This window comes from Centropristis striata, chromosome 23, assembly GCF_030273125.1.
Source record: "Centropristis striata isolate RG_2023a ecotype Rhode Island chromosome 23, C.striata_1.0, whole genome shotgun sequence".
In the NCBI taxonomy this organism is placed as follows: Eukaryota; Metazoa; Chordata; class Actinopteri; order Perciformes; family Serranidae; genus Centropristis; species Centropristis striata.
In genome coordinates, this window is record NC_081539.1 from 12,162,692 (window position 1) to 12,184,491 (window position 21,800).

A 21,800-nucleotide genomic window follows, 5' to 3' on the forward strand; every position below is an offset into this window, starting at 1 on the left:
ATCTAAAAATAAATAAATAAATACGTAAATAGTAACTGTATGTTCAGTGTAAGTCAGTTGCTGACCATTTAAATAAAAAAATGTAATTAAATCAAATAAACTGCTATATGAAACTAATTATTAATCACTCCAGGCATCATTTTCTGCATAATATGTTTTTTTTAAACATTTCATATCAGCACATATCGGCCAGCATATACACCCTTACCTATAGATACCGGTATGTCTGTGAAATATCCGTCCGGCTCTATTAAAAATGCATGCAAGTCAGCAAAAACTGTGTTAAAAGTATGATCAGAAACCGAAATATGAACTATTAAATGAGAAGTGAAATCACAGCATAAACATGCATTGATGAAGCTGCACACTTACAGAACAGGATTCCTCTAGCTGCTATAAACGCTACAGTAGACCCTTTTGTCGTTCTATTGTTTTGCATTATGTGTGTGCGTCTGCACTCGTGTGTGTATTGCAATGCTCGGCCTCGTCCCATCTGGAAGGAGGTGTTGAGATAAGACTGTGGTCTTTATGCTAAGCAACACGCCGCTCCTCTATGCTCAGATTGGGCGCTCTGACAACAGTTTATGTAAATAACAAAACAACACGGTGCACATCTCAAAAAAAAAAGAAAGAAGAAGAAAAAAAGGGACCCTCTCTCCGCCAAAGGCAGAGGACAGAGAGGGGGAAGAGTTGGAAACGGTGTGAAATTGGCGAGAATCTCTGGTGCCTACAGAGAATAAAAACCTGGAGGTTAACAAGGTGATTCACTGGTACAAATCTTTACATAAAATAATGCTCACGCAGCCTTTAAGTCATTTTCCTGGTTCATCATTTCAGAGCTGCAGTGCTGCGCAGCGATGACAGAGACATGCAGCAGCTCTCTCTCTCTCCCCTGGTACCTCCAGAATACCTTCCAGTCAGGCCGGGGCCCGCAGCTGAACAAACACACTCCTGAATGAAATAACCACACAGGCTGGGAAACACACCCTCACAGCCCCCACCTGCACGCTACCTCCACACTGACAGAGAATACAGTCACCAGTCACGCACAGAACTTTGATTTTCTATGAAATCTAAACTTTTTGAGCTTCAGATTGATACATTTATCCAAATCCATTAAAATGTCTATAATGCAATGCTCTTTGTATAGATTTCAGATAAACAGAAAAAAAATTCAGTGTATAAACTAATTTCATTTACAAAAAAATGCTTGAATTTATGTTCCTAAATCAGATTTTTTGCGTGCAACCAAAGAAATGTCAATCAGACTAGGGCTGGGTTGTTTTAACAAGATTTATCAAAAAAAATATTTTCATAAATCCTTTCTTTTATAATCCACTGAAGGGAATATAAATCAAACTAATGTTGGTTTATTCATTTAAAAAAAACGTCTTTTTATCTTTTTGTGCAAATGTTTACTCGACTTTTCCAGATAATCTTGATTTTGTGGTTCCAAGTCATTTGAAACATTTGCTCACAAGTTCAGACGCTTGAACCAAAAGTCTATTTTCAGAACCTTTTAATATTGTATATTTATAGTAGAAATATTTTATCACAAATCCACAATGAATGTGAAAGAAAACCCCACAGAGTCAGAGCTGGAGTCTGTTGTATTTGCTTTAAAACTTTACAAACTCCTTAATGAACTCTGACCACTTCTTTTATTAAATCCACATACGGTAACCGCGCAAAAGGTTGTGAGTCAATTGCTTATCCTATAAGAATGTTTTGTTGTTTTAGTGGCCCCATTCACAGCACGAGGGCCCAGGACTCCTGAGTAAACTCTGATGCTGATAATTGACTTGTGACGAATACCTCTGTTTGTTCTGAGCGGTCTCCGGGTGACCGAGAGCCGGCGCTGAGCCTGAGAGGGCTGTTTTGTTTTGCTGTGTACCGTGGTCAGGCAATAAAGCTGGAATGAAAGGAGCGGTCTCTTCTCTTGGCCCCGGCCTTCCCCCCCAAACTCCCATTAAGCCAGTCCCGCACAATGGCGGTGGCAGAGGGGACCAGAGCTCCCATGGAGAGCCTGCTCTTCACCGATCAATGTGTTTATTTAAGCAGGAAGCATCTTCTCTGGAAGGGCTTTAGTTGAGGCTGGAGGTCAGCTGTCTCCAGACCAGAGGGAAAAGAGCTCGCTTCAGGACGAGGAAAGAGTTTTCCTGGTCCTGGATCAGCACAGGACATTAAGTCTTTGCTTGAGTTGGGAGGTATTGAAACTCAGAAAAAGCTGGTTTCTTCCATGTGAATGCAGGAGTTCCTCAGTAAAGCAAGCACCCACAAGAAGGGACCCCCACCCCCCCCCACCCCCCCCCCACCCCTTTCCTCCTGACCCCGAGGCTTTAATATTGAATGGCACGTTGGTACCTTCCCCACAAGAATTCATAAACTAAACGATTAGCCTCTGTCTGTAATTGCGCTCCCTTGCCTAATAGGGGAGGTGAGGTAAAGAGGGAAAAAACAAAGGACAGTTAATTTGTGATTTCCTCTGCTCATTTGAAGGCAAATTAAGTGTCAAGCAGCTAATACAGAGCATATTTCATTTTATGAGCTTTTAATTTAATTCTACCGCCTCATATCGCTGGAGCCCGTTTGCCGCGCCGCTAACGCCCGCTCCTCGCCTGAAAACGGGGGCCATAAATAAACATGTTTCAATTAGGCCCTTCACAGTAATAGGATATGATTCTGCTCATTTGCCACGTATGGATGGTGGATGTGTCATTGTGGCGGAGAGGAAACAAGCTGCTGGGCGTTCGCCGTGTTTTTCTCCGGCCACGGATGCCCAGTGGTGGCTGGGCTTGTGTGCGTGGCGGGGGGAAGCTGGCTGGATTGATGGAACTGCCGCGGGGCCAACCCAACTGTAATTACAGGCCGTAATGAGAGGCTGCATGGGGAAGTACTGCAATAATAGTCCCTGTGTACTTAGGCATATCTTTGAGAGGGCTAATAACGATTAATTCTGCTCACCGAGGAGAACTTGTCTTAAAACAATTCAATATTTCTCCATAAGCCGCCTCCTGTCCTCCATTTCCCTGAAGCGACAGCTATACGTTGACTGCCTCTATTTGCTCGGCCTGGCTACAAGCAACATTACCGAGCCAAATGCATCACTTTTAAACCCTCCGAGAGGTTTTTTCTTCTTGGCTGCAGCTCCACGGTTGTAAAGTTTGGCTAAAACTTGCGCAACCTGGAAGTGTAATTAACTGCAATTTGCCATCAGGTGGTTGGACCCAGCTGTAATACCTCAACTGATGAGTAATTCTTCTCACTGAGGAATTCAGTGCTGCTTTTTTAATCAAGCAGGCAATAACGCTGCAAGATCAGTTCTGCAAAAGATGCACGTAAGTTTATAGATAGCGTGCATGACAGTGAGTTCACAGATTTAAATATGGCCGGCCACTAAACAGCTGTCTTATAATAATGACAAATAGTTTCCCTCAGCATAGCGTGTCATATTAAACAGCTCTATGCTTAATGGCTTGGATAAATAGGCCATAAGTAGCATGGCAGAGCACGGCCGTGTTCCCACTGACAGCAAACCAAGCGCACAGATAACGCCTGTCCGGACAGAGTGACTGAAGACACCGGCGCCGCGTAACTTCTCCCCCTTAATTCAATTCCCTGCCTCCGTGTTGTCCCTCCACCTCCTCCTCATTTCTTTCCTCCCCCTCCCTAACCTGTGCTCCACATCGTACCAAAGCACTCCTGACGGATAACAAGCCAGGCTGTTTGTTCGCGCCTGTGTTGCCGACGCGTGTTCGCCCCATTATCTCTGCATAAGCTAAATGCTAAATTATATTTGCCATTTTGTTTGCAGTGACACGGGGCATCAATCACCTCCCTTTTTTTATTTCCTCGCCTCTCCCCCCCCCTCTCTGTTTTTTCCCCTCTGCTGCAGCCCCTGAGCAGGAGATGAGGGGTTGAGAGGTAGGGTGGGCCGGAGGTGGAGAGGCGTAGGAGGTGGTGGTGGTGGTGGGGAGGGGGCATAAAAAATTCATTACGCTTAGTGGCACATCAGCAAGGGAGAGATATGACTCCTGAGGAGGAGAAGGGGGGAGTTGATAATGATGAAGAATATCAAACATAATGCGGCCCAAGTAGCTGCCCCATCCAATTTGTCCTCGTCGCGCCATGATCGCTTCCTCCGTGTCTGCGGGTAGGAAACAAGCGCCGCAAGGACGATGAAACATCTCCTCTCGGCGCTCACTGTTTGGACGCGGAGAATACAAATGATGGAGGGAGGGAAAGAGACAGAAAGAGGGTGACTAAAAGTGAGGAGAAAAAGGAGTAATTTGTGCATGTAAGTGAGTGAGCTGAGGGAATGCTTTGAAGTTCTCTGCTGACCTGGCCAGCACCTTCACAAGCACTCCAGGGAAATACGAGACTACTGTAATAAGACTTCCCGTGCTTATAAATACTCACCGCTCTCTGTTACGAGGCATGACACCATGTTTTACTTTCCTTCATATGTGATAGCCTGTGCGTGCGTGTGATTGGACGAGGCGGGCTGGTTAGCGGTATAGTTTGTGTGTCAGGAGCCCATCTGTGTCTGTCAGAGATGTCAGCAGAGGCATTCTCCTGACAAGGCTTGATCACTGCTCTTATGAGGATCGCACGCTCCCAGGGCGCCCCCTCGCCCCGCTCTCATTTCCGCGTCTCTGACACATGTTCATTTGCGTGTCTCTGACATGCGGATCATGTTGCTCACGTACAGGGCCGTGGCCTTTGATCCTGAAAGGCAAAGAGAGGCGCGCAGCACCCATGAGGAGGATGCCCCCACGCCCACAGGCGGAAGGAAGTTCAGGAGCCTTGATTTGTATCGCCATTAGGAGAGAGGCGAGCTCGCCACTGATGCCTGTGATGCAGCCGAACCAAACGTGTTCTCAGGTATGATCGGCGGGATTCAGAGCTGGAGTGGGACTCGTTTTCAGCCTGAGAGTTTCATGCCTCAGACCAACACACCAGATATACAATTATAGATGTACTATTAGAAGTGGGGGGGGAAATCGATACAGCATAGTATCACGATATTTTGCTTGGTGATATTATATCGATTCCTGGCTGCCAAGTATCGATATTTGGCGCCGGCGGGCCATTAGTGTTTTTGCCGTTTTTTTTTTTCCGGAGGATATATGATATGATATGAATGACCAAATGAAACATTCATGTCACAATTATCCTGGCCAAAACAAATGCAATTCACAACATTGTCCTGGTAATTATGAAGCCATGACGTTTGTGGTGATTCAAAATAAAACAAAAAGTATTGGACTGTATATTAGCGAGCTAGATGGCTTTTTCAAGTCATGATTATCCCAAAAATGAAAATTCTCCTTGATCACGTTGTTATTTTATAACAAGGTGGGAGCATGTGAGCAGAGAGGACAGACCCGCGAGCCAATAGTCATGTTTCCTTTAAAGTCGGAGCAAATTTGAAGGGAAATTTTGAAATGTTGCATTGAAGAAAATGCAAATTAGGGACGTTTCCATCAACTGGTTTAGAGCAAATAAACAAAGCTGCATAAACGTACTTTCGTCAGTAGATGGCAGTGCAATGTGTTGCTGTACGCTAACCCGTCAGTAAACAGCAGAAGAAGTAGAGATTGTGAGAGAGAGAAATTGGAGAGAAGTCTTCAGGAGTCAGATTCAACTGGGCAACTTATAATTGTTCCTTTTAGGTTTTCCGTCAGAGCGGAAACAGCTGATGAGTCATGAGTTAATGTTTACTATGCCAGAACTTATTCGGGAAAATTCACTACTTTTTTAATAAAACAAAAACCACCTCAAGCAATTGTAAAAAACCTTTAATGCGCATTTGAAAAAGTTTTATTGAATTTTGGTGTTTCCATTAAGCTTTTCTCATGCAAATCTTCAAATGCACATAGAAATGTGTTGATATGGAAACACGACTTATTTTGGTTCACAAGAGTTTATGGGTGAGGAAAAAATCTCTGTGAGTAGTACGATGGTTCTGCCATCGTTTGGTCCAACAGCTGAAGTTGGACGTAGCCCAACTCAATGAGTACTTTCATATGAGCAAGACATGGAGATATTCATCCCGTCTCTCATCCGCTGTGATTGGACAGCTGGACCTCAGACTACATGATCTTTTTTGACAATTTGATCTTTTTACATGACAACCACCGGGGTAAGCCATTCTGTTTCTGGTCTTTTTTTGTGTGTGAGTGTTTGACCACTTTGAAAGACTTACACATGTAGAGGGGGCACAGGGGAAGGCTCGTAGATGTAACGTCCCTGGGTATGTCTGTCATCGATCGGCACTGGAGGATGGAAGGTGGGGAAGAACTGCGGTGCAGCTGCATAGAATAACAGGAAGAGACAGAGAAAATAATATAAGACATTTTCATTACACTTTGCAACACCCCTGGTTCCTCTAAAACATATTGTCATGTGAATCTATTCCCTCCTCAGCTAATCTAAATAGCAGCTATAATGAAAGGCAGTGGTTGATGGCTATCTTTCAGCAGACCCACCCAAATGAGACCTCATTAAATGCAACTAAAAGCCGCTCAAAAATGTTCGCTGAGGAAGTCTTTGTAAATGTCTCAAGGCTGATAGAACTCTAAATAAGCAGCGATAAATACGCGTAAGAAAAGCAGCCAAATGGCACTTTCTCACCGCGCATAATATGGATTTGTACAAAGGATAACGTTTAAGTACAACCAATGAAATGTACAAGACGAGAACAAAAACATCCTTTTCCGTTTCAGTGTTTTGTCACAGAGAGAATCGAGAGGCTTCTCTTTTTTTTTCCTCCCTCCAGATAAAACATTAAAACATTTGCATAATATGAGCTTCCAAAGCCTTTCTCTATTTTTACCCCTGAAATTGAAACTGTTGTGTTACCACCAGACTGAATTCCCATATGCATGCACTCCTCTAACCTTAACTGCACTCTGCACCATAATCTTAAAAACTAAAGCTGGAATTTTGTGTTGCAAGTGTGCACCAATTGTTGGACAAGTTGCAACAAGCAAAACATGAGTGGGAATCTGGTTGAAATGTTGCCTACCTGAGGGTCAAAACTAAAATGGGTTAAAACTTGTACAGGAAGACAGACAAATGATTAACACACACACACACACACACACACACACACAGAGTCCACAAATCACTTCTTCATTCACATACTATATGAACACGTCTCAATGCCAGAACACATGTCACTTTATTGCCTGTTACTGAGACCATTGCCAAGTTGCGTATCACCACCCTGAGGCACAGCATGTGTCAACATCTGCATACCTTCACGCAGCAAGTCTCTCGGGCTGCTAGCTATGTGTTTTTTGCTTGTAAACATTTGGAAGTGTGTGCCAAGAGGGCAGATGGCCAAACGGTGGGGTGCCCGACAGCTCAACGAGTGTTGCTCCATGCCAAACGCAGCTGCATCATTGGGCAACGCAGCAGGTGTTGATCCCCCAGCACCTCTCAGGTCGGCTTACCTCATCACTCACTCATTCATCGGGGTGATCGCTGCCAGCTTTGGCCAACACAACAACCATTAACAGGGCATCAGTTTGGTGTTGTTTGTAATCCCACAGCACTCAACATCTAACACGATACACTCTTTAGCATTTGGATGAAACACACTGGTTCACTAAACTCAAATGTCCCCATCCGTGGAAATATAAAACACTCAGACACTCTGGCACTCAGGTGAGGCAGTATAAAGAGTGAGAAAGTCCACAAAGGGAGGAGGCCAGGGTAAAAACAAAGACATTCACCCAGGAGACCATTGTTCATGTTCTGTTTGAAACCAACCAACTTATTTACGTTGATGTCTTAACTTACGTAGACTATGTGGCTTTATTTACGTTACAAACATACTTTTTTAAGTAGTTTTGTTAGAATTCACAACAGTAACCACATGTTTCACATGTTTGAAACTGCAACCGTAGTGGAGCATTATAGAAGTGTGAGGCTACCCAGTGCGTTTAAAAATAGATCTCAAGGGTTCCGTGGAATGAGAACAGGCTCCGTTTTCATATTTGGTAAGATTGCTTCTTACTGGTCCTGAGTAGGATGGCCTCCAATTGGTACGACTTGGTACAATATACTGAATGTAGACTTCTCTTGGGAGTTGATCTTTTGAGGTATAAAGAGTGAGAAAGTCCACAAAGGGAGGAGGGCAGTATAAAAACAAAGACATTCGCCCAGGAGACCATTATTCATGTTCTGTTTGAAACCAACCAACTTATTTAAGTTGATGTCTTGGTACAATATACTGCATGTAGACTTCTCTTGCGAGTTGATCTTTTGAGGTTGTGTGGTCACAATGAATGAGGAGAAACTTATGTGTACAGGGAATTGATCAACTCTTCAGATGAAGAATTAACCGAAATAATGCACAAACGACTCTTAGGTCTCAGAGCAGGATCATAAAGTGAATGTGGACTACTTTGGACTGGATTTGAGCCCCCCAGACTTTATGTTAGGACTAAGCTAAGTTAGTTAACTTAGGGAACTTAATTCCCCTCACCTGAGCTTCTCCACCCCTTTCCCTGCCTGCTCTTCATCCCCTTGTTAGATCAGTTTGTATTTAAATCCTGTTTTTTTCTGTTGACCGTTGATTTTGTTCTTCCTGTTTTGCTACACCTGCACTGTTGCCTGCAGGAACCTGCATTCGGGTCCAACTGTTCCTGACACTTAATCAATATATTATAGTACTTATATTTTCCACTATTCTGTGTCTGTGGTGTAAAATGTTTCATAGCAGTACATTCTCAAACATGAAACCCTGAAATATCACTCAAAATTAGAGCATATTAGAGTCTGCTTAATGTGCTAAAAAGAAAAAAAAAAACTTTGGCAAACTTCTATAAAGCGTTCGGGGGGTTTTCATCCTGTTTTCACAATAGCAGAGATAAGTGGTGAACGCCTCCTCCGAGCAGCTCTGGCAAGTTTCTGACCACTCAGTCTCTGTCTGTTTGATGACTCAGTTCTGGCTTGGCCCGGCTGACTCCAGAGCTGCTGAGGGAGGGAGGGATGAGGGGTTTCTGGGATAGAGGGATGGGGCGGGCAGTAGACAAGGGCAGAATCTGCTTTGTTTACTCTCCACAGCTCTGCTCCGGGGCTGTCGGCCCTTGGCTGTCAGAGTCGGAAATGAACCTTCAGGTTTACCGGGGTCTGTGTGCTGCGTTTCTGGCTCGATGGGAGTAAAAGCCTCGTGCTCTCTAATCTTACTGATCCCTGCCCACATCGCGGGAACTTTACACTAACCTCTGTCCTGTTGGGTAATGAGGGATGACTGTAGAGATTACAAACTGTGAAATCATTTTAAAGACCCCACCCCCGCAACACACACCTACATTCCCACATCCGCCACTCCTCATTGAATTACCCAGATCCCCTCTTATGTTTATGTCTCTGGAGCTCCTCACTCAGCACAGCCCTGTGCCCAGACTGGACCCTTTTTTTCTCTCCTTTTTTTCTTGCTCCTTCATCACTCTTTCCCTCCCTCCCTCCCTCCCTCCCTCCCCTCCTCTGCATGGCAAACCGTTCCGCCGAGGTTTATTTAAATCCAACTCTGAAGTTTACTTTACCATAGCCCTATCTAAATAGAGCCTGCCACCTCTTTTACGCCAGCGCAGCTCTCCATTAGTGAGGCAAACAGCTCTGTGTCACTGGAGGGAATGTATACAGTCGCAAAGAACAGAGGGGCGAGGGAGAGATGTGGAGAGACTCCATCCTGCAATCCATCTCCAGTGTTTCCTGTAGGGACTCTTTACTGTTTACTCCGGGACTAAATTGCCCCTGCTCTTCTGGATATTCAGGAGTATTCTCGTCTCTCTAATACAGAATACAGCTGGAAGGCGCAGAGGAAGCCGACACACGCGTTACAATTTTTTACCTTCCCACTGCGGCCACACACCGCAGCAGCTCCGGCATTCCTAAAGGAAAATGTAATCATGACGGTTTTGTCCCGGTTGCATTTGGTAAACCACCACTGGCAAAGAGAGAGGGATTAAAGAAGTCACTGAAAGTCAGGAAGCAAAACTTTTCTGAGATGCATCTTTTGAAATACAGATCATTTTTTACATCAATTCATCAGATCTTCTTCTCAAACATTTTTAATGACTCCAGAGCTGCAGTATTTCATATTTTGTTTCATTTTCCCCCTTTTTTCTTATTCTTTCAGGGATGGAAGTCATTAAGACATGATTACAAATGGGTCTTAATGAAAGGGCAATTAGAGGCAAACTTTGACCAGGCTCATTAATTCTAATTCAACACAAACACACCGTGCTCAGGACCAAAAGCCAGCTTCCCTTCATTAAAGAGAGGATGGTAATTGCCTTGTCCTTTATTGGACACTTGAATAATTTCAAAAGAAGGGGGAGGACAAGGGGAGGATAAAGCCTAAAGCACATCATTTGCAATATCCTTATTGGTTAATCTCCTTTCATAATGGCAGTTTTACCACAAAGGATCTTCACTGTGCTTTGGAACGCGTGTGATGTGATACTTTAGGAGAATTTGAGCTGTCACTCACAGTTCTGATTCGGGTTTTGATAATACACAAACAATTTCTCATCTTTCTCTTTTGTTGTCAACTCAGCATTGTGAGTTTATTGTCTTGACTGCTAAAACCCGGGCTCCTCCTCTCCTCTGGCGAGGGTTCACTGACTCCGCTCTAACAGAGTGTCACCCGAAAACGCTCCTCCATAAACACTGCACTTCTCATCGACGCTCCGCTGCGAGAGCACAAAGAGCCAGTGACAGATTGTCATAAGCGACTAAGGCGGAGTGAGAAAAGGGCTGCTGGGGCCTGCTCCAGAGGTTTGTGAATTGCTAATGTGGAACATATGAAGCCTGTGCCGGGGCTGTGACTGCCAGATTTCATTATGCCACCTCTCTCCCCGCTCATGATCTCACTGCTCAGGCACGCTCGTCTGCAGCGAGGCCCGCAGTTACACCATAGCACTGCAACACTTCGCAGAGCGTGCGAAAGATGCTCCAGACTTTGTCTGTTTGCGTGTTTGCAAACGCATGTGAGTGCAACTTGTGTAGCTCCTTTCTGGGAGTAAATACAAGAACATGTACATGAATTTACTGTGTAAACATCAGGACAATGCAGCTCTGGGCTGATTCTCTTCCTGCTGTTTACTGAATATACCTGCTCCTGCTGATGTCACCTTGAGAAACGACTTGAGTACTCGTGGTCCACAATTATTTTACCTAATGACCCCCTGGAACATTTATCCAGGATCTCTCCCCATCTTCACATGAAGTTTTGATCCGATTTCAACTTCTTGAACCCGCCCCGAGGAATCTTTTTTATTATCTTAATAAAAATAAACTTAACAACCTCTTAAATGAACATCAGAACACAATGCATCTGTCCATGATTTGTGAACTGTTCCACCAAAAACTGATTTTCCTTTCTTGTATTGTTGCAAGTGGATATTTTAAAGTCATAAAAAAGTCAAACTATTGAATATTTCTAGAGTTATTACCTCTAAGTCAACTAATTGGTAGTTTTAGTCTTGATAGACAAAGATTTATTTCGTCATTTTGCTTTCTTGACTTATTTCCAAGGATCCTACAAGCACATATTTGGTAAACACAAGATTTAAAGTGGAGAACTTTTGGAAGAAAGTACATCAACTATGATCAGTCGACAAAATCATGCAACTTATAATTACTTTTGTTGAGGACAGCCCTAAATATTTCATATGAAAGTAAATCTGAATTCATTTCTTCTTTTTTCTATTCTGTTAGACACCTTGCAACCACTTTTTTGTCCCTGGTGTAAAGCATAGCTGGAGTTAAGTTAAGCATCGAGGCGTGACATTTTTTTGCCTTTAAAGCATCAACAGTTAGTGTCAAGTTTTGATATCAGCCGCAGTATGTTACAGCAAATTTAAACAATCATGGAAAAAGCAATCTATTCTTCATCATAAAATAAAAAGAAATGAATCACACTTTATTGAAAATGACGCTAGTGATGTGCAACATTTCAGCTTTGGGGCATCTGAGGGTTTTTTTATTTTATTGAACACAGATGTGACATATTAGCATTAAAGTATTTAGCGTGTCTTTAGAACTATGTGGCTGTGAAGAGAAGGAGACAGAGATGCCCCATGCAGACTATCAGTGGAAGCAGTTTGGACGCCGGCTCTCTTTTGAGTGCGAACTCTTGCTCTGATCGGTCCCTTCACACCCCGTCTCTCTTCGTGTTTGCTTACACTGAGACCTCAAGCTGTTTGGACATGTAAATAACACTTTCGGAGACTGTTTAGCTAAGCTCAATGGGAGTTGCTGTTGACTTTTGGAGCGCTTTGCTTTAATTACGGGTCCCAGATTGTTTCAGGTCTAATGGCCTAATTACCGCTGTATAAATTAGCCTAATGTTCGTGCTGTGCAGAGCTTTCCCTACTGTATGCGATGCTCGGGCGCTAGAACAGAGAAAGCTTTTATTCAGCAAAGAGCAGTCAGAATAAGAAGGGGGGAGAAGAAAGCAAGAAGCGAGGTTAAATAACAGAAGAATGTTAAGTGTTGCCTTGCCAGTCTTTCTGCCATTCATCATATACGCAAGGCTGGCAGATCACACTCTGCCCTTCCTCTGTAAATCAATAGATTTTTTTCTCTCTTCCGCTGTGTTCTCCACTGTTTTCCCCTTTCTCTGCCTCTCTTGCTCAATTGCTCTCACACCCCTTAAACACAAACAGTCTCTCTGTGGGTAAATGTAATTAACATGGTGGAAAAGAAAAACAGAACAGAAGAGGAGAAAGTGAGTGGTAAGGGAGAGAAAAAAAAAACCTGAAACGTGAGCTCTGCACGATAACAGGCTCTCTGTTCGCGTATACATTCCTTTGCTACTTGCTGTCAGAAGTAATTTGTTTGTCTAGACTGAACAAGTCGGTCAATGCCCATCATTTCTCTCTACAAGTCTATGCATATTTGCACTGGGACTTAATGTACAAGCAGGTTATCTCTTTGTGTCAATATTTACAAAGTTAAGTTCAGGATCATTTTTCATCCAGACGCTATATCATCCACTTGGCGTGCAACAATTCCCCGCCAAACTTCCATCTAAAAAATTCTGTAGAATATGCATTTGTAGCACATTTATCTTAAATAATGCACAGTAAGAAACTCTTGATTTCATAAGATCAAGATGCAGGCTGCAGTCCAAGTAGCTTGTTGTTCTTCTTCCACCCCCTCTCTTCTCCATAAGTCACACAAATATCTTAATGGAACTCCAGCATCTGCAAGACATTTACCAAGCCGAGTCAATCTTAACAAATTGCACGCCAGCACGAGGGCCCTCGCCTCGCTGCAGAGTGGAGCTAAGCACGCACACTGCTCCTATACTTCCAGGGGCCCCCCAGCACCGTCCAACCCCAGCTCTGCCCCCGTTTTTCTTCCCTTTTCCCCGCCTCCCTTCCCTCCCTGTATCCCAGTGTGGATCAGGGAGTGAAGGTTATTTCACGAGGCCTCTGCGGAGCGCCAATCTATCTCCTGCATTTGGTGAATTTCTCCAGATTGGGATAAGCTGGGGAGCAGAACAAAGCGCTATGCGTTGGCCCTCCCGCCCCCACCTCTTCTGCTCCAGCACCCTACACCACCCTCCAGCCTCCTCACCCCACCCAGCTGGGGAGAGATTTACACAGCAGTTTAGTAGCTGAAACAGTGCGCTACACCTCTTTCCCCTTCTCTCTCTTTATCTCTCACATCTGTCTATCTCCTCCTCTCCAAACAATGATACCTCTCAGAGAGAAGGGAGTTGATTTAAACCTCAGGTTAACTCACCAGGACTTTTCTACATTTATTTTGCTCCAGCTCCAACCTCCCCCCCCTCCCTGTGTGATTTATTCTGCTCAAATACAAGGCCGCTTAAGGGTTTGATCTTTTTTTGAGATCTTTATTTAGCAATTGGGGTCACAGAAGAAATGAAAAGATGTATTTATGTCCGCAATCTGTTCTTAAACGGTATCATAAATGTATGATAAATTATTCGGATTTACTGCGACGTCTATATATGAGCCAAGGTCATATCAGTGACAGTGCTGGTGATATGCTGCAGTATCAGGCTGCCCTGTGACTGACTGACCCTCTGCAGCCCCTGTGTCACAGCTCCTCCCTGAGCTCCTGTGCAGGTGATACTAAACCTGCATGCGGCTGTGTGATAGTGACTGTGAGGCTGATTCACCTGCATTATAATAACACACCGGGCAAGCTTGGGGAAACTCGACAGCTTCTCAATTTTGAATCACGCCGAGAGAGGCCACAGACCAAAGCCGGTCATTTTAATGTAATTTTGTTTACAGAATTACATTTCCATGTAGCTGTTGTTCTCAGTTCATATCGCGTGCTGTGAATGTCAACTTGCAGAGACTTTAATCTTGGTTAAGAGTGGTGATCCATCACAGTGAGCGTTTTGTCACCTTTATTTTTATGTCAAAATTGTGCATTATCGCATGGTAATGCGGTTAAAGGACAGGGCCGGTTTTAAAAATTCTCCTCAGTGGTGCGTTCAAGGGCATCCAAGATTTCAGGGTGAACTGGCCAAAAGAACGACGAATTTGCGTGAATGGATCTGATTTCTTACAGAAACTTATGCAATGTGTTTCATATATCTTACAACATAACGATTGCTGTTTTAAACACACTGGTAACAAGACAAATGTTCTTGTTTAGATTAACAAAAAACACATGATTAAAGATATACTATGCAGGAATTGTCACTTATTGTTTGTGAAAGCAAACCCCAGATTCACTCCCCAGATGTCCGCTTGCTGTTTCGCCTCACTATATTGGCATTTTTTTTTATGCTGTGTCAGTTATTTTGTAGCTTTATGCCCCAAGGACGACACCCAGAAACGTCCAGAAGACAGAAAAATTAAAGGAAAAGAGAAAATACAGGCAGAGGGCAGGGTGTTGATTTACTATGCAGCGAGTTCTATATTGCAGAAAAACTTTAAATTTACTGAGTGATTTTGCACAAATAGTAGCACATCAATTTTATTGCATCTCAATCTTGGAAAATCTTTGAGTTCATGAACTGTTGTGTTCATGATTGGCAACAAAATGTTCTGGCAGATCTATTTCAAGCAAGTTGCAAGCTGATTTTCATATGTGTTCAAATTAGTGGAAACCAGTAGCTGAGTGGAAGGTGGTAAATCAATCTGAGAACACACTGTATCCTTTGGAAAATCATGCATAGGTGATTTTACAAGCTTAACATTCAAAACCACTGGTGCAGCTCTTTAATATATTTTACATTCGAATGGTATTTCCCCCTGAACTGTAAGTCTATTCCTCTATTTTCCACCAAACCTGTACAGACATTAGACAAAGTCTGCGCAGGCCTCTAGAGGTACGTGGCCATTATTTGGGCTAATGGAGGAAACTGTGTGTCACAGAGCAAAGACAAAGCCCAGTGTCACAGCAATCAGACAAATGGCTGCTGGGCTCCACGGGGCCAGACAGGGGTCGACGCTTCTGGACCAATTAGGTCTTACGAGTGCAACAACAGCTGGAACTCTCTGATTCTCTCCCTTTTCCCCTCTCTGTGCTCTGTGCGTTGCTGTCACCTTAGCCTCTCTTTCACCCTCTCTTGCATCGTCTTCCTAATTCTTCCAGTTAATCCTGCTCCCTCTCTCTCTGTCTATCTCTTTCTCTTTGCCTCTCTCATTATTCAAAGCGCATCCTCCTGATCTCTCCCCTTTCCCTCCTCACAGCATCCCAAAAACAAGGACAAACTTGTAATCCATTTACTGCACCCCTGTCAACAGATTCCACCCAAATAATCCTAAAAGACTTACAACCAGGCCTAGGTACTATCAAGGGAAGGGGAGTAAAGAAGAGGCAGAATGCACAGGGGAAAGCAAGTGAGAGCCACAGAGAGAAAGAGGAGCATGGAAGGGAGTGGAGGCAACAGACGGAGGGAACTTGTGTCACAGTGATTTGAGTCTTTGTCACGCAGGTGGCGCCCAGGGGTTCCCTCAGCCTGGGCAGAGAGACAAACTGGGGCCCATGTAAACCTTAAAGAGGATTAACCCTGCCGGAGCGCTTTAATGAGACCTGAAAGTGCCGGGCACCGGAGAGCCCCACTGATTGAGCCGCACTCGAGTCGGCTCCCAACGGTCCGCCGGGCCCAGTGGCCCAGCAGCGCTGCTGCAGCCCCCGTGGCCTACAGCTGCCCGCTCACACTGAGCCACATCAAAGCAGCCTGTCTGGGAGAACCCCGAGACGGGGGAGGAAGAGGGGAGGCGGGTGGGCATGAGGGAGGTGGAGAGAGTGAGTGAAGGAGGAGGGAGATGAGGGTGCCTGGATGGAGGAATCCCTTATCTCCTCCTGAGAGGATGCTGCTCTGTGGTGCGAGATTGTCTGGAGCTGCCACCTGTCCCAGGCATCTTTAAAGGCAACACTAAAGCCTGTGATGGGCCTGACCTCCTTGAGCTCCCATTCTTTTATGTCTCTCTTCATTTTCTGCTTTGTTACACCCCCCCTCCTCCTCCTCCTTCTTCTTCTCCTCCACTCTTCTCTCTTTCTCTTACCCCCTCTGTCTCACTTATGCCCTCAGCCCTGACTCCCTCCCTCTCTCTCTTTTCTCCGGTGATATCTTACATTTCACCAGGCTTGAAACATTTTAATTACACTGTGTTCATCAGCCTCCTCTTCGTGTAGAACAATATATACTCGCGACCCTCCAGAGACGAGAGCAAGATACGGGTTGTTGGCTGAAGGGATAAGGGCGCTTATCTGTGCCACTATGTGAGAGGAATGCAAATACAAAAAAAAAAAGGAACGATGAGATTTGGATACACGGGAAGCAAACATGAAAAAAAAAAGGCCATGAAATAACTCTGATTCTCCCGTAGCACACAGAGGTGATTATCCTACTGGAGACTACAGGGTAACTTAAGGAGGAGAGACAAAGCTGAAGCTGAAGAGAAGCCCCCATGAGCATTTAGTCTTGTTGTTTTTATAGCTTAATGTTATTGTTGCCAGTGGTGTTTGTTGCAGTTGATTCTCCTTTTGGATGGACAAGATGCAGCAAATCTTCATTTTAAGCCTTCACAACATCAGCAAAGTGCCATTGTTCCTGCTCGCCTCTGTGACTTCGCTGATTAACCAATCTCCTTTGAAAGGACGTAAAACACACTGACAGATGTTGTGACGATGATACCAAGAAATGCTGAGTATTTCTTCTTTGAACATCTTAAGTTCTCCGGAAATTCTTCTTAATTCTTCTTAGCCCCTTCACATTTAATCTTGTCATTGTTAACAAGAGCCGCCATTATTCTGAGATATCCCGTTCGCACGCACCAGCTCCGTGGTAAGAGCAGCACATGACCTTAAGATGGTATGAAAGTGCAGCACTTCAAACTCTGCTTAACCCCCTTGAATCATCATGCGCTACAAAAGCGGCACATGCATGTGAGAATATGGCAGTTCTTACAGCATGAGATGCCTCTAATAAGCTGTATAAAAGGGGATCATCTGATTATCCCTGGTGCGCTGGACCAAGGGGCCACAGCAGAGCGCAGGCCCATGTTGTTCTTTCTTGATGAAAGGAGGTGGGTGGAAGGGATCCCTCTCCATTGCCTGCAGTGTGCCCCAGGCTTCTCTGTGCCGGCACACCGCTGGGGGACTACATCGTGCCACCACGCTCAAAAAGCCAATATTGAAACAATCACAAAGACAAACACTTACCCTTGAAACAGGCACGTGTCTTCTCACCCCAGGCTCTGCTCTGTACTCCCCCCAGTTCTTCTGGGGGGAGGATGTTTGAACCTGCAGCCCAGCCAGTGTTTGTCATGTTTAAACCAACAAGGGGCCAGAAAAGTTTGAGTGCAATTTTCAGAATACTTCTCTGTTGTAACTTTTTTTTTTTTCGATTACAGAGGTGGAAAAAGTGTTCAGATTAGGAATGGGAATATTTTTTAATTGATCTGTGTATTTTTTTTTAATCTATGATTATCAGTAGTAATTATTATTATAATAAAATGATTATTATTATCAGGCCAAGCGTTTAGTTCTGCGGCCATACGTCAATAAGCCAATGAGCTGAGAATTAAGTTGGATAAAGCTACAGTTTGCAAACTGAAAGTTGCAATAACAATTATAAAACACACAGAAATACAAAACTAGCTTACTGTATCAAACCTTGCTAGCATTAATTACTAGGTTTAATTTAATCCAAAACTTAATTAAACACAAAACACACTTAAATATGAAGATTACTGTGAAAACTAACCTCATGCCTCTTTGGGGGCTAAAACATAAAACATTAAACTCCTTGACGTTATATTTACAGTTGAGTTAGTTTTACGATCCACAGGATCAAGTTTCTTTTCGTCCTTTCAAAATAAAAGCGTCCATTATCAAAACAGGCTTTTGCACAGTATTGTATATTTATCTTTTATTTTGCCCATGTATGCATGCAGCGATAAATTGATTAATTGATCATTAACATTATAGATAATCGAGTTGGCAGGTTTCTTCCAAATGCCCATCCCTAATTCTGATACTTTACTTTAGTAAAAAGTTCTAATTTCCAAAGTGAAAATAGTCATGTTTGCTCATGAAGAGGTTCATGTGATGCCTTAAGAAAAGTTTTGCAGCACCATTTTTATAATATCCTACAAAATGTGACATTGACGAGCACTGTATTAAAGACATGTGGCTGCAGCACATTGTTGCCATTTTAAACATATTTTTAATTCTGTAAAACTGTTATGTTAAGGCCCCAAAACCACTATCCTCAGCTTAAGAAAAAAGAACAAAAAACACTTACTTCCAGCCATAACTTCACCAACAGAGAGGCACGAAAACCTGTCTCCTGAGTTCCTGCCCAGAAGGCAATCTATGTGGTTTTTAACATTACGTTGCTTCAAAGGCGGGCACAATTTTGTGGGATACCAACAAATTCCACTGCATAACTTTTATCTTAGGAAATCATACAAATTGTTCATGGGAACATCCTGAAATACTCCACTACAAGTAAAAGTCCTGCATTCAAAACCTCACTGGTAAAAGGATGCAAGTATTATAATCAAAATGTATTGTACTCGAAAATGGTCCCTGATGTGCTCAGTTTAGCTCCTGTATATTGTTGGGGAGTTTAACCTACAGCAATGGCTTCTACCTTTTAAAATCATCCAACCAAGTATCCCTAAAAAGTCAAGAAAAAGTATTGTTTTCAACTTTGTGAAGATGCATTTTACAGCTGATCTAAGAGTTTATTTATCTTGAGGAAGTAGAACATTTTTCTCAACACATAAAGGAACCCTTCATCCTTCAGTTTATCACAAACCAGATTAGCAAATCTGGAGATACAGATTAGAATATAATGGAAAAGTCAATTTCCAGTAGTTCAAGTCAAATAGCCCCAAACAAGTATTGAGTCATATAGATGGAGATACTATTGAGACGCCAACATTTCCATATTAAACATAGTTTTTAAAATTTGTGTTTTGTAATATTACTCTTTTTTTGAGACACATAATTTTAGGTCATTAGGTGTGTAATGGATCTATATAATGTGTTATTTCCACTTTTTGAATTGAATAACTGACATAAATAAACTTTCTATGATATTCTAATTTATTGAGATGCACATGTACGTAGTTTTTAGTGAGCAGAAAAAACTAAAAGGTGTCAAGACAAATGTAGTGGAGTAAAAAGTATAACATTTCTCTCTAAGATGTAGCGAGATAGAAGTATAAAGATGCATAAAACACTCTACAATACTCCGAGTAAAATGCCTCTGATTTACCAAAGAACAGTACTTGAGTAAATGTACACAGCTCCATTCCACCGCTGCTCTTTTTGCCGCTCTTGCTCTTTCAGGACGTATGGAAAGGTCCATATGAACTGAAAGCACTGTAATTAACTGTGGAGAGCAGAGAGGCCATTGTTGTGCAGATCACGTTCAGTTTGGTGACAGCTAGCTCATTCAGTTCAGTGGTCAGCTGCATTTTGATATCGAGGCAGACAGACTGACGCCGGGGCAGCGGCTGGCGTGCTACGGCCCAGTAGACCTGAGATCAGCCCGGCGCAGCAGTTTAGAGTTTAACCCCTGTGACTGGACACCCACCACCCCCACCACATCATAAAACCCCAGGACCAGTCTTACGCCATGGCTCAGTGTTCCCCACTAGCTTTCCCAGAACACAGGGCCAGTATGATCCAGGTAGCGGCCACCTTTGTCCGGGCTCAGAGAGCAGGGTTACTGTGATACATGTGAAGGAATCCTTCAGCCAACAGATCCATACCTCCACTGCCTCCAGCTTAGCCGCCATGGTTTCTGAGATCAGTCAAGGACAGCAAGGCTTTGGTGTGGGGATTAGGCCCTGGCAGCCAGATCTGGGCTAGATTTTTTAAGGAGCTAACCCAAAGACTATTAGACTGATAGGGAGCCATCACAACCTGGAGAGAGAGCTAATTTGTCATGTTTACTGTCATCAGTTACCTACTGTATCCCAAATACACACAAATATACCCAAGTGGGACATATCATGCTCATATCATGCTCATACTTGTGTTTCTTTAACATTAAAGTGTGTAAAAATGTTCTAGTACAACCCAAAATATATTGTTTCTCACACAAAGTCACAAAGTCCCTTATTTTACAGCTAAACACTGAGAAACACTTGAGTTAGAAATAGGCAACGCAGCAACAGAATCTTGATTCATGTTTGATCAGCATGGCCTGTTTTGACAGTTTGATCTGAGATTTGCAAGTCTGGTGCCTTGTGATGGACAGACTTCATTCGCATAAAGTTGATGTCGATTCACAACTTGCAAGGTCAGGTTCATAACTGCACAAACATCATGATCCAGTGTCCCATTTTTCCACCAAAAGTTAAATAAAAAAGGCATTTTTAAAGGTGGGGAAAACAAGAAAAATCAATGCGAAAGTGTCAAAAACTGCAATTCCTCAAATGGCTACTTGAAGCTGGCTCAATCCCCATACACCCCAATGTTAAAATGCCCAACTTTACAAGTGAAATAAACACGTTTGGAGCCTGGTACCAAAAGAAATGGTAAAGCTGGTTTCCCCCCCCTTATGACAACAATATAAATCACCTGCTTAATTTATATTAAGGCTTAATAAAAGGTTGAGGAAGCCGAAGCCAGGGAGCCACGCACTTTGAATTTAATTTCTGCTTCTTCTGTTTGAAGTTGACAAATCAACTAATTTGAAATGATGTTTGAGTGCTGCTTGGCCCAAGACAGACAGAATTTGTGGCTGTCAGTTTGCGTCATAGCATCACGCTGGAAAAAAAAGAAAGGAGACGATAAAGAATGCTGATTGCAACCTTTGCCACTAAAGACAAACGCTAGCAGACTTTTTGTCCAGTGGGCATGTGGCTTTAAAGTGCCCTGTCAACTCCCATCAATGACCTTCTGCATCATAAATACAGTCACCAAACTTATGCCACTTTTTTGCCAATATGCTTAAGCATTGTCTCTACAGCTTGGCAAATTTACTTTCCCCCAGTCTTCTTCCTTTCACTAAACGTTCTCGGGTGTTTCTGTGCAGTTTTTAAACATTTGCAAGAAAGCTATTGAAAAGGGATGTGCTTTAAGTCCCTCCACGGATGTGTTTAGTCTGGCAAAGAAGGGCAAGTGTTTAAGAAAGAGACACTTTAAAGAAAAGATCCCCTCGGAGGAAGCAGAGATGCTTCGCCAGCAAGTGGGCTCACTGTTGCTGCAGGACCACTGACCGGCTAATCAGCACACAATGTAAACAGATGTCGGCGCTGCGCATCCCATTCACACTTCTACACAATTAAGATCTTAAAAAAAAAAGACTTCTCCCTCAT

The 21,800-nt window shown here is 43.3% G+C and overlaps 1 protein-coding gene across 1 annotated transcript in view; it reads right to left on the reverse strand.

Moving 5' to 3' along the window:
- The window catches only part of gli3 (GLI family zinc finger 3), a 118,387-nt gene that overhangs the window by 47,486 nt on the left and 49,101 nt on the right, over nucleotides 1-21,800 (reverse strand). Inside the window, exon 4 of the mRNA XM_059326798.1 lies at nucleotides 6,209-6,314. Coding sequence (XP_059182781.1) covers nucleotides 6,209-6,314 — 106 coding nt within the window. The remainder of the gene's footprint in view (nucleotides 1-6,208; nucleotides 6,315-21,800) is intronic.